Source organism: Panthera tigris, chromosome D2, assembly GCF_018350195.1.
Source record: "Panthera tigris isolate Pti1 chromosome D2, P.tigris_Pti1_mat1.1, whole genome shotgun sequence".
Lineage (NCBI taxonomy): Eukaryota > Metazoa > Chordata > Mammalia > Carnivora > Felidae > Panthera > Panthera tigris.
The window spans coordinates 7,555,390-7,569,941 of NC_056670.1; the positions used below are offsets into that span (position 1 = coordinate 7,555,390).

Genomic DNA, 14,552 nt, shown 5'->3' on the forward strand with positions numbered 1-14,552 from the left:
CCCAGGCGCCCCGACAGCTTTTGTTTTTAATTGCAGGATTACTGGTGTTGTGCACATAGTCTATGTTAGCCACGGAACAGCATGGTGCAGTGCAAAGCCCTCTATCCGAGTCCCTTCGGTGTTCAATTAGTTGTCAAATGAAGGGTGCTCATTAGCTCTGTGACCTTTGATATCTCAGGGTCCCACAACCCTGATCGGTAAATGAAAGGTTTGAGGCAGGTAAATTTTGAAGTTCTTTCAAACACTGAAGTTTAAGGACTATGACTCAGATATGCATTCTCCAGGGTGCCTCAGCCCCAGGAAGACGGCCAGGCCAGTTGACCAGATAATCTTACACACACACACACACACACACACACACACACACGGTTTCAGCACACCTTTCTGGTACAGGCAATTCAGTAATAACTGCAAAAAGTATAACATTTATGAGAAGCATTTAGATTTAGGCCTTGCCAAGCTTATTCTTTGGGCTTCAAAATCTGCAATCCATGGCGGGTGTTGGGGTAAGTATTTCCTATCATGAAATCACACATTTTCAAGGCCTTCTATATCTCAGAATTGCTGATTTGAATTACACTGTGGTTCCTGCACTATTCACGGGTGCCAAAAAAGGATTCTGACCCGAGGATTAAGTCTGTGGCTAACAGAGCATCTAGCATTGATTCTTGATACTTGTCAAGACCTTGTAATTATCACACTTTATTCTGGGCCCTATGAAGTTTTCTCGGGTTCTTGTCTGATTTGCCCTGGCTGCTTGAAGCGCTGTGGGGCTTTGGTGAAGAATGCACATTTCAGAGACAAACTGTTTAATTTCTCAGGGCCCCAGTTGCCTCCTCTGAGAAGGGAGAATGATACAAAGTTTTTTAAGAGGCAGCCAGACCCTGTCAGAATGGCTAAAAGTAACAACTCAGGCAACAGCAGCCTTTGGCGAGGATGTGGAGAAAGGGGAACCCTTTTGCACTGTTTGTGGGAATGCAAACTGGTGCAGCCACTTTGGAAAACAGTGGGGACGTTCCTCAAAACATTAAAAATAGAACTACGCCAGCACCCAGCAATTGCACAACTAGGTATTTATCCAAAGGATATAAAAAGGCTTATTCCAAGGGGCACATGCACCCCCACGTTTATAGCAGCACTATCAACAATAGCCCAAGTATGGAAAGAGCCCAAATGTCCATCGATGGATGAATGGATAAAGAAGATGTGGTATATATATATATATATATATATATATATATATAACATGAGGGAAGGATGAACATGAGGGAAGGAAAGCAAAAATAATATAAAAACAGGGAGGAAGAAAAAACATAAGAGACTCTTAAATACGGAGAACAAACTGAGGGTTGCCAGCGGGGTGTTGGGTGGGGGGACGGGCTAAATGGACAAGGGGCAACAACACTCGTTGGGATGACCACTGGGTGTTATATGTAGAATTCTTATTGCACTAGATGCTAACTAACTTGGATATAAATTAAAAAATAAATAAATGAAAGAAAAAAAATCGGCAGAGTGAAAAAAGCTTAAAGCCTCAGAGCAATGCCTGATGCTCATGGTAATGTTAGCTATAGTTACTATTAAGAAGTTGGGTTAAGGAACACGAAGAGAATATGAGTTCGAGCAGGTGGGGTAGGAGTCGGGTGCAGAAAAATCACATGGTGGTTGGAGCGGGGGAGGGTGTGGTGCTCAACGTCTCTGAATGCCTAGAACACCTTTGTTCATCAAAGTAAATGCTAAGATCCCAAACCAGCCAGGTTTTCGTATATTTGGATTTGAAGAATCGTTATTATTCTTTCTACTGACACTGTTGGCAATAATATTATCCCAATCAAAAGTGGATTTACTGGTAAGCTAATGAAGCTTAAGTTTTAGTCTTTCCCCATTTGGGAGAACCCCTTCTAAATTTATTTTCATATGTATTTTTTTTAAAGAGAGCTTTCCACCACAAAAGCTATAAGCTTCGGCACCACCGCTCTCCCCACCCCCCGCCCCCGCCCCAGCCCCAGCTGGATCTGCCCGGATCGCAGTGACTGGGTCAGAGGGAAGGATGGGTAGGGTACCAGGTACAAGTCAGAATGTCTGAGTTCAGGCCTCAGCTCAGCCTTTTGCTGCCCGGGTTACTGTAAGCAAATTACTTTCACACCCTGCACAGTTAGTACGAGTGGTTATAACCGGCTGATCTTTCCCTTTTGAGAAAGAAGAGGGTCTTGGGTTGTTCGCAGGTGATCTGAGGAATTCTTCAGTCGCCCCTTTAAGACTAGCGTCACACATTACTGTTCTTTGAATCCCTTTGCCTTCATCTCCCCAGGGGCTGGCGGGCTCGTGCTGGAGAAATTCGCATAGTAAACGTCCTGAAAATTAGAGAAATGATTGTCATTTCTGGGGTTTTCTTATATGGGGTACTCTATTGCCAGAAGATGGGCTGGTAAAACTTGGTTTGCATAGGTAAATTCTGAATGCTATTTATTTATTCATTCATTCACTCATTCATTTGTTCATTTATTTATTTATTTAACCAGGCTGAGGACCCAGGTATCTGTGAGTCATGAGAGCCCTTGGGTAGGCAGGCAAGTCACTTCCCAGGAAAGCTCACCCTCTCTAAGCTTCCCCGCAGGCTCCCTTGAGAAGGTGAATGCCGGATTTGTAGCAGGTTTATGCACAAAGACCCATGAAGAAAGAAACACAGGGCAGTGGAAAAGAACCCTCGAGGCTGTGTCCTCCAGAGCTTTGAACCTCAAATGGTAATGTCTGGGTCACCGAGGAGGCTGCTCCCAAAATAACTCCCCTGATTTCTGGCCAAAACAGAGGACTTTTCTCCCTCTACGATTAACGCAGAATGTTGGATGCCCAGCCGTCCCAGAATGCTTTGCACTCTTGGCATTTCTAATTCCATTCCTTTTTAGAGTGGTGGAATATTCTCTTTCAATCAGGCCAGCAGCCTAGAAGTTGGGGGTGAGGCTTGATCTCCCAGACAGAAAGATGCTATTCTGGTCTCACCAGGGTTTCATCATGTCACAGTTCAGACCCCAGCTTTCAAGGCAATCTTGTTTCTTTTAAACACACACGCACAGCTCCGTGACAAACGACTTCCACTTTAAGAATACCCACAATGCCATGTGTGCTGCTGGAGGAAGGCAGCTGGCCAGTGGCCAGGTGCTGCCCTGAGCAGAGCGGGGGCACAAGAGCTGGGCCGTTTCTGCCTGAGTCACCCCTTGCTCGCTCGGCTGATCTTTGCTCTGGTGCTCAAAGGGCCGGCCTGACACACGCTCAAGGTTGCATGCTCTGGCTCTTCCTACCTCCTGCTCCTTCTTTTCTTCTCGCACGGATGCCAGCCCTGCATCACTGTCTGGAAGCTCTCCCACCGGCATCTCACGGCCTGCTTTTCAGAACGCCAAACTGATCCACCACAAGTTCTATTTTTAATGAATTACAAATCTCGCAGAGCGAAAACCCCGACAGTTTGGCAGATATTTGAGGATACGCTGCTGCAAAGCCAAGAAGCGCCAGAGCAATGCTATGTTGGGTGCAGGGGTTGGGTTCCTGGAGGAAAACACGAGTGGTGTCTACTCCACACCTAAGTAGGAAGAGCATGTAACCTACAAACTGTAGAAATCTGAACAGTACGGTCAGACCCTCGCATTTTGGCTTGGAGCACGTTTTAAAAAAGATGATACCATACGCAAAAATCAATTCACAATGCATGAAAGACCTAAACGTGAGACCGGAAACCATCAAAATCCTACAGAAGAAAACAGGCAGCAACTTCCTGCTGCAACAATTTCTTACCAGGCACGTCTCCAGAGGCAAGGGAGACAAAAGCAAGAACGAACTATCGGGACCTCGTCAAGAGAAAAAGCTTCTGCACAGCGAAGGAAACGATCGACAGAACTAAAAGGCAGCCGACAGAATGGGAGAAGATATTTGCAGAATGACATATCGGATAAAGGGTTAGTATCCCAAATCTATGAAGACCTTATCAAACTCATCCCCCCCCCCAAACAAATAATTCAGTCAAGAAATGGGTAGAAGACAAGCATAGACACCTTTCCAAAGAAGGCATCCACATGGCAAACAGACACATGAAAAGATGTTGAGCATCACTCATCATCAGGGAAAAGCAAATCAAAACCACGATGAGATACCACCTCGCACCTGTCAGAATGGCTAAAATTAACAAGTCAGGAAACAACAGATGTTGGCAAGGATGCAGACAAAGGGAAACCCTTTCGCACTGTGGTGGGAATGCAAACTGGTGCAGCCACTCCGAAAAATAGTGTGGGAGTTCCTAAAAAAATTAAAAATAGAACTACCCTACCACCCAGCGATTGCACTGCTAGGTATTTATCCAAAGGATACAAAAATGTTTATTCAAAGGGGCACGTGCATCCCAATGTTTATAGCAGCGCTATCGACAAGAGCCAAATTATGGAAAGTGCCCAAATGCCCATCGAAAGATGAATGGATTGAGAAGATATGGTATGTACACACACACACACACACACACAAATGAAATCTTGCTATTTGAAACAACATGGATGGAACTAGAATATATTATGGTAAGCAAAATAGAGAAGGATAAATATCATATGATTTTACTCATGTGGAATTCAAGAAACACAAACAGATGAACGTGGGGGAAGGGAAGGAAACACAGGATATCAACAGAGAGGGAGGCAAACCAAAAGAGACTCTTAAATACAGAGAACAAACTGAGGGCTGCTAGAGGGGAGGTGGGTGGGGGATGGGCTGACTGGGGGATGAGCATTAAGGAGGGCACTTGGGATGAGCCCTGGGTGTCGTACGTAAGTGATGAATCACTGGGTTCTACTCCGGAGACCGATACTATACTGTATGTTAACTAACTTGAGTTTAAATATATAAATTAAAAAAAATGTTTTAAATTAATTCATTAGTTAATTAAATGAATAAAAACTAAAGTCTTTTCAAAAAAAGAAAAAGAAAAAAAAGATGACCAATGATGGAAAGGAGGCCTGAGAAGAAATGGGGAAGAAAAGGGACGTAGGGGCACCTGGGGGGCTCAGCTGATTAAGGGTCTGACTCTTGATTTCAGCTCAGGTCATGATCTCATGGTTCATGAGATCGAGCCCCATGTCAGGCTCTGTGCTGAGTGTGGAGCCTGCTTGGGATTCTCTCTCTCTGTGTCTCTCTGCCCTTCCCCTGCTTGCACTCTCTCTCTCTATCTCAAAGTAAATGAGTATTAAAAAAAAGAAGAAGAAAAGGAAATAGACAATCCGGATGTGAAGACTGGGAGGGGCATACGTGATCCAATAACCTCACAAGGGGCTCGAGGCCACACCCGCAAAGGATGAGAGTGGCCACGGCTGGACTATTCTCAGAGAAACTTGTATCTTAAACATCTTGGGAAGGACACCAAATTCTATGGGCTGACAATCCAAAGGGGAAACTTTGGGGTAAGATTTGCTCGTAAGCAGAAAACGTTCTGTGAACAGTGGGCGGTGGGATGCCTTAAGGATGACGCCATGTTTTATTAAGGGCTTTTCGTAGGCTTTTAAACTTTATTTTTATTTCTCTATTAAAGCAACACTCATTACACCTCTTCTCATATCTGCCTCCAGTTCTGGGTTGGATTATCTCGGTACCTAACTCTACGCTTGAGGGTTTCTCAATGGAAGCGCTACTGACACGTAGATGAGACCAACCTTTGTTGGGCAGGAGAGTCCTGCACCTTTCAGACCGTTGAACATCTGTGGCCCGTGTCCACTAAATTCCAGGTGCGTCCCCACCAACCAGTCCCTGGGACAACCAGAGAGCATTCCATATATTTCCAGATGCCCTCCCCTACCACGTTCGGTTGAGAAAAAGAGCCCTTCTGTTCTTAGCGCCTACACAGTGCCTACCACATAATGGCTGGGCATGGCTATGGCATTAGGCCCACTGGGGCTTAAATTCCATCTCTGCCACTTTCAAGCTAGTCTGACATTAGTCACCTCAGTTTTCTTACCTGTAAAATGGAGAGAAGAGTACCAATGAGACGATGTGTGGAAAGCTGTAGGTGGAGGGCCTACAGGGACCACTACAATTACTACAGTATTGTTAGTGGCCTTAACCTATAGAAACCAGAAGCAGCAGACTCTTCCTTTCCAGGAGTGGCTCCATAATCACTGCATCAACTAGAACTCGTTCTGTCACAAGTGACTTAAATAAGCGAGCTCAGGTTGGCTGAAGCCAAACAAGAAGTTACGGATTCTAGCAGCTATCCCGTCTGTCCCCGGGGCTTAGCACGCAGGCCCCTCCAGACGCTGCGGGCTCGGGATAGGAAAAGCAAGGGCATCCAAGCAAAGTCTTCGGAAGGGAAGACAGTACATGTCAGAGAGATAACTACCAAAGGTTCACTGGAGTGCGAATTGTTGGGAGTCTACAATCACAGATGAGTGAAATTCAGGAAGGCCTATCCTCTTTGGGGAAAAAGCAATCTAGTGCAAACTGCAGGTGAATCCGATATATCAGACTTCTCTGGACACTTTAAAAAATATTTGGTAACCGTGAGATTGAATAAAATGTTTTCGTGCCCAAGACTCTAGTTTGGCATTCACAAAAGACGGACGTGAATCGACAGTTCTCTGAATAAAGAAGTATTTACCAGGGACTCCTGAGAACAGTTTCTCTGTATGTAACTAGGATTAGTCTACTAAACTAAGGTCGCGTGCTTGAAAGCGTTTTATTAGTTCTTTTTCGTCCCTCGGTTTCCTATTTTTTCACTGCTTGTTGGATGCTGTGGCAGAAAACCAAAGGGACAGTGACATTGGCCAAGTCTCAGTTGTCATTCTCGTCCAACCCCAAACCAGGGCCCGGCCTAGCTCACTCCTAGAGGGGGTGTGAGCTGCGGCAGGGGACCCAGGGTTCCCTGGGTCAGATGCACTGTTTGGATGCACTTGTCCCGCAGCGGGCCAAGGACAGAAGCCACGAACGTCTGAGGGGCGTTCCCAACAGTCACAGTGTTCCCGAACCAGGCCGCGAGGTCCTGAGAAGTCCCCCTTATCGGTGGTGGCTTCCACTGTCCTTTGAGGGGCCCCGAGGGGAACCCAGGAAGGCCTGTTTCAACCCCAAGAGTCGCTCCTCCCGTAAGTGGCTGACTTGTTTACGTGACGAACAGAAATTGTTTGAATTGCGTCCTAAAGCAAACTTTGAAATCGCTTACCTCACCGGACTCCTTCATGCTTCTGAAGGTGCAGGGCTGAGATGAGGCCCCTACACCGGCTGAGGACAGAGGCCTTCCAAACTCTGAGGCCATTTTTAGATTCTGGGACCCAGATGACCTCTTTGACGAGACGGGAGAGGAGTATGACATGACGTCTGTTTCTACATACAGAATCCCTCTCACCCTGGGTACTCCTTGCTGTGTCTGTCCCTCACAGATGCAAATTGGACCCATCGGACCCCTCCTGTGGTCAGGGTCTCCTTTCTATCCCGCGGAGGGTCCCGTTTTGTCTTCGGGCCTCCCCCCACCGTTTTGTTCTGAGGATGGAGTGGCCTTTGCCTCAGTCTTCAGGTCAGGCACTTTAAGGGCAACTTAGAGGCCAACCTTGTTTGTCAGATACGGGTCCCCTTCAGCCTCACTTGCCTGTCTTGGGCCTCAGGGGTTCCTAAACGGGAAGTGGGGACCAGGAGTCTCTCCCCTGTGTGCTGTGACACTGTCTTGAGAGGGGAGCCCGTGCACTGATCTGCCTCGCCCCCGCCCCGGCCCCCCGTGAGTCTGGTTCTGCCCAGCATCCTCTGAGGCATCCTCGCAGTGCCCGTCCTATAGCAGACACTCTGGAATGTTTGCTGATTTAACCCACCACCCGAATCTACGGGCCGGAGAGGGCCTCGTGACATCCTGCCAGTTCATTTTTTGCCAGTCGGTGAGAGACCACATTTTTGAAATACTCACGTCTCACCACTGGATGACCATCCCAGATCCCAAGCAAACACCTTTCTGGATGACCCCAGCGGAACCCCAGGAATGAGCTCACTTCCCAGAAGGGTTTCTCCACCTAAACATCAAATCCTTGCTTCGGGGAAGCAAACAAGAAATTCCCTTGGAATGTCTCTCCTCGAGCTGCTCGAAAGCCAGGCTTCTGCGTGCTGAGATGCCTTCCGCGCCGCTCGCCCATAAACTCCTCTTGGCGGGCTGGTGGCCCGTGTGATAGTCTGAGGTCTAGCAAAGATTCAGCTCTAAGAGGCCACCGAGAGGTCACGGTCTCAACGATTTCCTCTGTTACTTATCTCTGGCTTGCGGTGTGAGAGCCTGCCTTTGATAGAAGGCATTTCTACCACAACGGCACCAAATCAAGCATTTCAGTGCTTTGCTTTTTTTTTTTTTTTTTACGTTTATTTATTTTTGAGACAGAGAGAGACAGAGCATGAATGGGGGAGGGGCAGAGAGAGAGGGAGACACAGAATCCGAAACAGGCTCCAGGCTCTGAGCTGTCAGCACAGAGCCCGACGCGGGGCTCGAACTCACGGAGTGCGAGATCATGACCTGAGCCGAAGTCGGACGCCCAACCGACTGAGCCACCCAGGCGCCCCTCGGTGCTTTGCTTTGAGGTGGAGAAGGGACGGCTTTTCCTGCTGCGTCCTGTCACTGAGTAAATTGGGGAGTATCTCACTCTGCCCTGTTCGGCTGAGCAAATTCATTTCTGCGGCTTCCCTGGAGGCGCTTCTGAGACTCAGGGCCGGAAAGGAACCATCTCGGCGAGGTCGACGGTTTTTCTTTGAGTAATTCCTTTTTCCGTTCTCTAGGAGGCACTCGTTCGGCCCCGAGATGGAGAGCAAAGCGTTTCTCAGGCCTCCGGGGCGCGTCTCTGCTTCCCAACCCGGTTCGCGACTCCCCCACCACTGCCCTGATGCGACCCAGGGCCTCCGCCGGCCGAGGCAGTCTTCGGATGCCTCTTCTTGGCGACAGCGGGTCTTTGTGCAGTGCACGTGTCAACGGCAGGATCATCCCCCCCGTCTGGTCAGCTCAGCAGGCTCTTGGGTTCCCACAGCCCCGGGGAGGATTTCTCAAGCTCATTTCATGTGGGTTTTTGCACCCCATCCTGTTGCGTTCTGATTTCAGACGACTGCTGTCTCTCCTCTGGGTCGGACAAGCAGGGCTTGCGTCTGACTGTGATCCGACGTGAGGGGCCCGAATCAAACACCCGGCACCGTGGCCCGGGAAATTGGTCGCACGCATTATGCGCTCTGTTCTTGTTCCATCGAAAAGCATCCCAGCCAATGGAAACGTTCGGTCCCTTTCTGTCTGACGCTCCACCTCTGCCCCAGGGTGCTGGGACAGAGATGTGCTGAGCGGGGCGGTGTCCATCACAGGAAATGACAGCACACGGGCTGGAGACGCGGCCACCTGTGGGACAGGACAGCTCCGGGCCCTGCCACAAGACCGGGCAGTGCACAGTGACGAGGGTGTGCCCCGGGGAGTCACATTCCCGCAACAGCCTGCCCCTTCTCAGGGCGGTCGACGCGTCCCAGCCTCTCAGCCCGTCCAGGTCTGGACAAAGGGAGAGCTGCGGGGACAGGGGCAACGGAGGACAAGGGCAGGGATATATTTCACGGGCCATAGTTTATGGCAGTGCTTTCCTATACGAAACCTGGTTTACATGGTGACCGAGGGCACTGAAGCCAACGCATTATGCAATAATGGCCACTCTTCACCATGTGTCAGCATTCTTGATCTTTTTTTCTCTTTCTGTTATTTTAATTAAAAAAAAAAAAAAAACCTTTTTGGCTCATGAAATTGCAATTGCGAACCACTTCTGAACCAAAGCCCATATTTTGAAAAGCAACACTGCCTTAGTGTATGTGGAACCTTCCTGTGATCCGGGTCCCTGGGCCCTTCTCCAGGGATTCTAACTCCGTCTCAGGGCCCCGAATCTGCATTTTGTGTTAGCCTCGCTCGAATAGGACGGTGGTGAGGGCAGGACATGGCTTTGATCTCCCATCTTTCCCAAGTGTTCTGAATGGAGAGCCTGGTACAGAATAGACCCTTGACTGATGTTGGTTGAATAAAAGAGCGATGGAAAAGCAGGCATGGCCTGGTGATTTCGATCCACGTCCTAGAGGTCACTACTGTGTTCGATATGTCTCCTAATCCTCTTCTTTGTGGGGTCACATTTTATTGGACCATAATTTCAAGCTTACAGAAACGAGGCAAAAAGAGGACAAAGATGTCCATGTATCTTCCGCCTAATTTTCTAGTTTAGCCACTTTTCTTTTCCTTCACCCTCCCTTTGATCCGTCCGTCTAGCTATCTTTCACCTGTCCGCCAATCGTCCATCACGTATCAGTGTAGCTATGCATCTATCAACCCATCTACGCACCTATCATCTATCTGCTTATCTACTGTTTTTTTCTTCCGAACGGTCTGAGAGTTCATGGTGAACAAAACGCCCCTTAATTGCTAAATATTCTCTATGGACTATCTAAGAACAAGGACATTCTCTCATGCAGGTTACAGTGTGAGGGCCTCTAGACCGGAGGCCTAATGCCTTATAACTGGAGAGTGGGCAATGCTGATCTTCAGGTGACTTCAGCCTCCCTCCCAACCCCCTCCAGCACAGCCCCCCTCATTGTATCTGTATTACTGCCTTGGATTTTATAATGCAAACAGTCAGATGATCTCTAGACTTCTGAGCCTCAGAATTGCTTTGAGATCCCACGTGGAAGCAGCCTTACGTCTTCTAATCTGGGGATTCTCAAGTGCAGAAATTCTCTGACTGCCCTTGAACGCCCTGGGGAAATTCAAAGCAAATGCAAATTTCCAGACCTCAGCCCTGAGAGCTCCAGTTCAGATGGATGGAGGTTTGTGCCCCAGGAAGCTGCATTCTACCCCCGCCCCCTCCTTTGTAAAAAAAAATAATTAAATAAAAGAATGAAGATCGAAATGTCTTCTGGTCTGAATGTTACCTATTTTGGGCTTTCTCTCTTAGCAGCGTATCGTAAGAATTATTCCAGGTAGGCACATTTTCCAGTGACTGCATTAAATGCCACTGCTTTGATCTATTGGAATTTATTAAGTCACTTCCAATCAGTGTTTACTTGGGTTGTTTCCAGTTTTTCACTATTATAAGTAATGCTGGAAATACACATATTGCCAACAAATCAATGTCTACATCCCTGATTATTCCTTGAAGCCAGATTCTTAGAAGCATGATTACTGAGTCAAAAAACATGCTTAAGAAACCACATTTGATACATGCTTCCAGCTCACTATGTGGAGAGGCTGTGACAATTTTAACTTCTGTTAGTTTTGATCTCCTTTTAGAATTTAGTAATTTTTAAAAAGATGCCACTTTGCATTTCACTGTGGTTTTTAACCTGCATGCTTTTGTTTACCCATGAAGCAGAACATGATTTTATATGTGTGTATGTATATGTATGTGTGTGTGTGTATACACATGTATATATACACATATATTTGCATATAAAGTATTTACACACACGTACATTTATATATATGTGTACATAGACGTGTATATATTTTTATCACTTACTAGGCAAAACATAGTTATATATATTTATATGTGTGCGTATTTTGTTCCTCTTTTTTTTTTTTGGCCATTTCTGTGAAATTGGCTATTAAGTAGAAAAGAACTATAATGAGTCTATTTTTCTGCTGTAGAGAGATGGTGTCATTCTCATAGATTTGTAAACATCCTTCTCCCCCTTTTATTTTTTATTTATTTTTTAATTTTTTTTTTTTAACGTTTATTTATTTTTGAGACAGAGACACAGCATGAACGGGGGAGGGGCAGAGAGAGAGGGAGACACAGAATCGGAAGCAGGACAGAATCGGAAGCAGGCTCCAGGCTCTGAGCCATCAGCCCAGAGCCCGACGCGGGGCTCGAACCCACGGACCGCGAGATCGTGACCCGAGCTGAAGTCGGACGCTTAACCGACTGAGCCACCCAGGCGCCCCATCTTCTCCCCCTTTTATAAGAAATATCCATTCTTTCCTTTCCTTTTTTAAAGACTTGTGGTAAGATACACACACCATAAGAGGGACCGTTTTTAAGAGTACAGTTCTGTGGCACTCAGCACCCTCAGGCTGTACTGAGGCCACCACTGACGCCTACCTTTTGTGCTTCTCCATCTCCCTAAAGAAACCTCTGTACTGTTCAACCTCAGCCCCCATTCCTTCCTCCCCGCCTTCTGCCGTCTGTCTCTGTGAATTTGACTCCGCTAGAAACCTCAGCTAAGTGGGAGCCTGGATATTTCACGACTGTCTTAAGTCACTTAGCATAATATCTTCAAGTTTGCACCCATGTTGTAGCGTCGCTCGGCGTCCCCTTCCCTTTTGAGACTTCATGATATCCCGTTGTATGACTACACCACGTTTTGTTCATTCATGCCTTCATCCATCGATGGAAGCCAGTGGCTTCCACCTTTGGGCTATTGTGACTGAGGCTACTATGAACCCGAGTGTAGGCCTGTCTATTCCAGTCCCCGCTTTCACTTCTGGGCATATGCCCGGAAGACGGATTGCTGGGCCATGTGGTAAAATTCTATGTTGAAATTTTTGAGGACCCACCATGCCGTTTCCCACAGTGGCCGCGCCATTTGACATTCTCACGAGCAGGGCGGGAGGGTTCCAAGGTCTCCGCATCCTCGCCAACACCTGTTGGTTTCGGTTACGTTTTGCTTTTGTTTGTTTGTTTGTTGTTGATAATAGCCATCTAGTGGTTGTGAAGGGGTATCTCACTGTGCTCATTTTCTGTTTTAATCAAATGAAAGATGACAGCTTGCCCTGATTTCCGGCAGCCCAATGGGAAATTCATTCTGTCATTTGGTGGGGGTTTGCAAAGGTTGCTCTCCCTGCTTTCTAGAATCAGGCCAGCGCTTGGTGCTAGGAAATTAGAGGAGTGGTCTCTAACTCAACATCACCGCAATGCCCTGACGGCTCCCTGCCTACCCTTAGGGGCTCTTTGCTTCCAGGGAACATGTGTGGGCAGGGTTCTGGCTCTATAGGTGGTCTTGCTATCTCCTTGAAGACCTACCACCAGGTAGGTTTTCCAATCTCACCCCCAAGCTGGACCCACCTATTTTAATTATGGGAAAATTCATCAATTGGCTTTAAGGTACTCCAGATAATGTTTCTCCTTTATTAATTCTCAAATTGTTATTTCAAAGAGATTACGGAAAAATAAAGCCTATTCCCTGGAACTCACAACTCAGTTTCGATACAGTTTAACATTATGCCTTGTAAAAACGTTTATGCTATGCAAATGAGACACATGCAAAGATAGTTATTACAATGTTTGCAGTAGTGGAAATTTATTTATTCATTTTTTTAATGTTTATTCATTTTTGAGAGACAGAGCACGAGTGGGGTAGAGGCAGAGAGAAAGAGAGAGGAAGACACACAATCCGAAACAGGTTCCAGGCTTCAAGCTGTCAGCACAGAGCCTGATGTGGGGCTCGAACTCACAGACCACTCCAAGATCATGACCTGAGCTGAGAGGTGGGACCATGGGAGGCTTAACCAACTGAGCCACCCAGGCACCCCTGTAATAGTACCAATTTAAAGCAACTCAATGTCCATCTGTGGGGAAATGGATAAACAAACTCATATATTCATAAAATGGAAGCCTGTAAGGTAGTGAAAGTGGATGAAATAAATGTACGCAAACCAACAGAGAAAAATATTAAAAATATAACACAGAGGGGGCACAAAGTTCTAAATGACTATATACAATATGCTGTGATTTAAAAACTAAAGGAACGTTACCAGATTTTTATGAATACATAAAGTCAAAATATAAATATATGGGAGTATGTAAATAATTTTAAAAACAAAATAAATAATAAATAAGGTAATAAAAATTTAAATTATGGGAATAGTTTCCTTGTGACAGGAGACACTAGGTAGGAACAGAGAGATGGGACTTGTGTTTAATTTGTATTTCTTAAAAAAAAAAAAAGAAAATACCAAAAATTTAACCTTGGGTAAGAAGTTTATTTTATATTAAAGATATTATACTTTTACTGTAAATCATTTTAAAGTATTCTTTTAATAAATGGTCTGTAAACTTTTAGTCTTTTTTTTCTGAGAGTTTTAAATATTTGTCTATATTTTTCCTCTTTTTTTTAGGGAGGATGCATATTTGTTTATCTTTATCCATTTAATCCATCTGGAAATTATTGTAATGCAATGTATATCCAATGAGGATATAATCACATTTGATTTCTCTTTTCCCCTTCCTTCCTCCCTCCCTCCCTCCCTCCCTCTCTTCCCTCTCCCCCCTTTCTTTTTCTTTCTTTTCTTTCTCTTTCTTTCTATGAAATAGCTAGCCAATTTCCCTCAAATCATTTGTTAAATTATTTTTCCTTTCTCATTGGTTTTGATTGCTTCCTTTATCACATTGAGTGCTATTATAGCATTAATTTCATTGATTTGTGTCATTTCGAGAACCAATGGTAAACTTCTTTATTTAATTTTACAGTATGTCTTAATATCAGCTGATAAGTCTCATATTTATGACCTTCTGGCTCATAAACTATTATTTTCACCTGTTAATTTTTCTAGATGAACT

General features: G+C 45.9%; 1 protein-coding gene across 1 annotated transcript in view; it reads right to left on the reverse strand.

The window, feature by feature from the left end:
• Window positions 1–2,024: 2,024 nt before the first annotated feature.
• Window positions 2,025–14,552, reverse strand: part of RNLS (renalase, FAD dependent amine oxidase) — a 278,831-nt gene continuing 266,303 nt past the window's right edge. Inside the window, exon 7 of the mRNA XM_015536263.2 lies at window positions 2,025–2,354. Coding sequence (XP_015391749.2) covers window positions 2,274–2,354 — 81 coding nt within the window. The 3' untranslated portion in view covers window positions 2,025–2,273. The remainder of the gene's footprint in view (window positions 2,355–14,552) is intronic.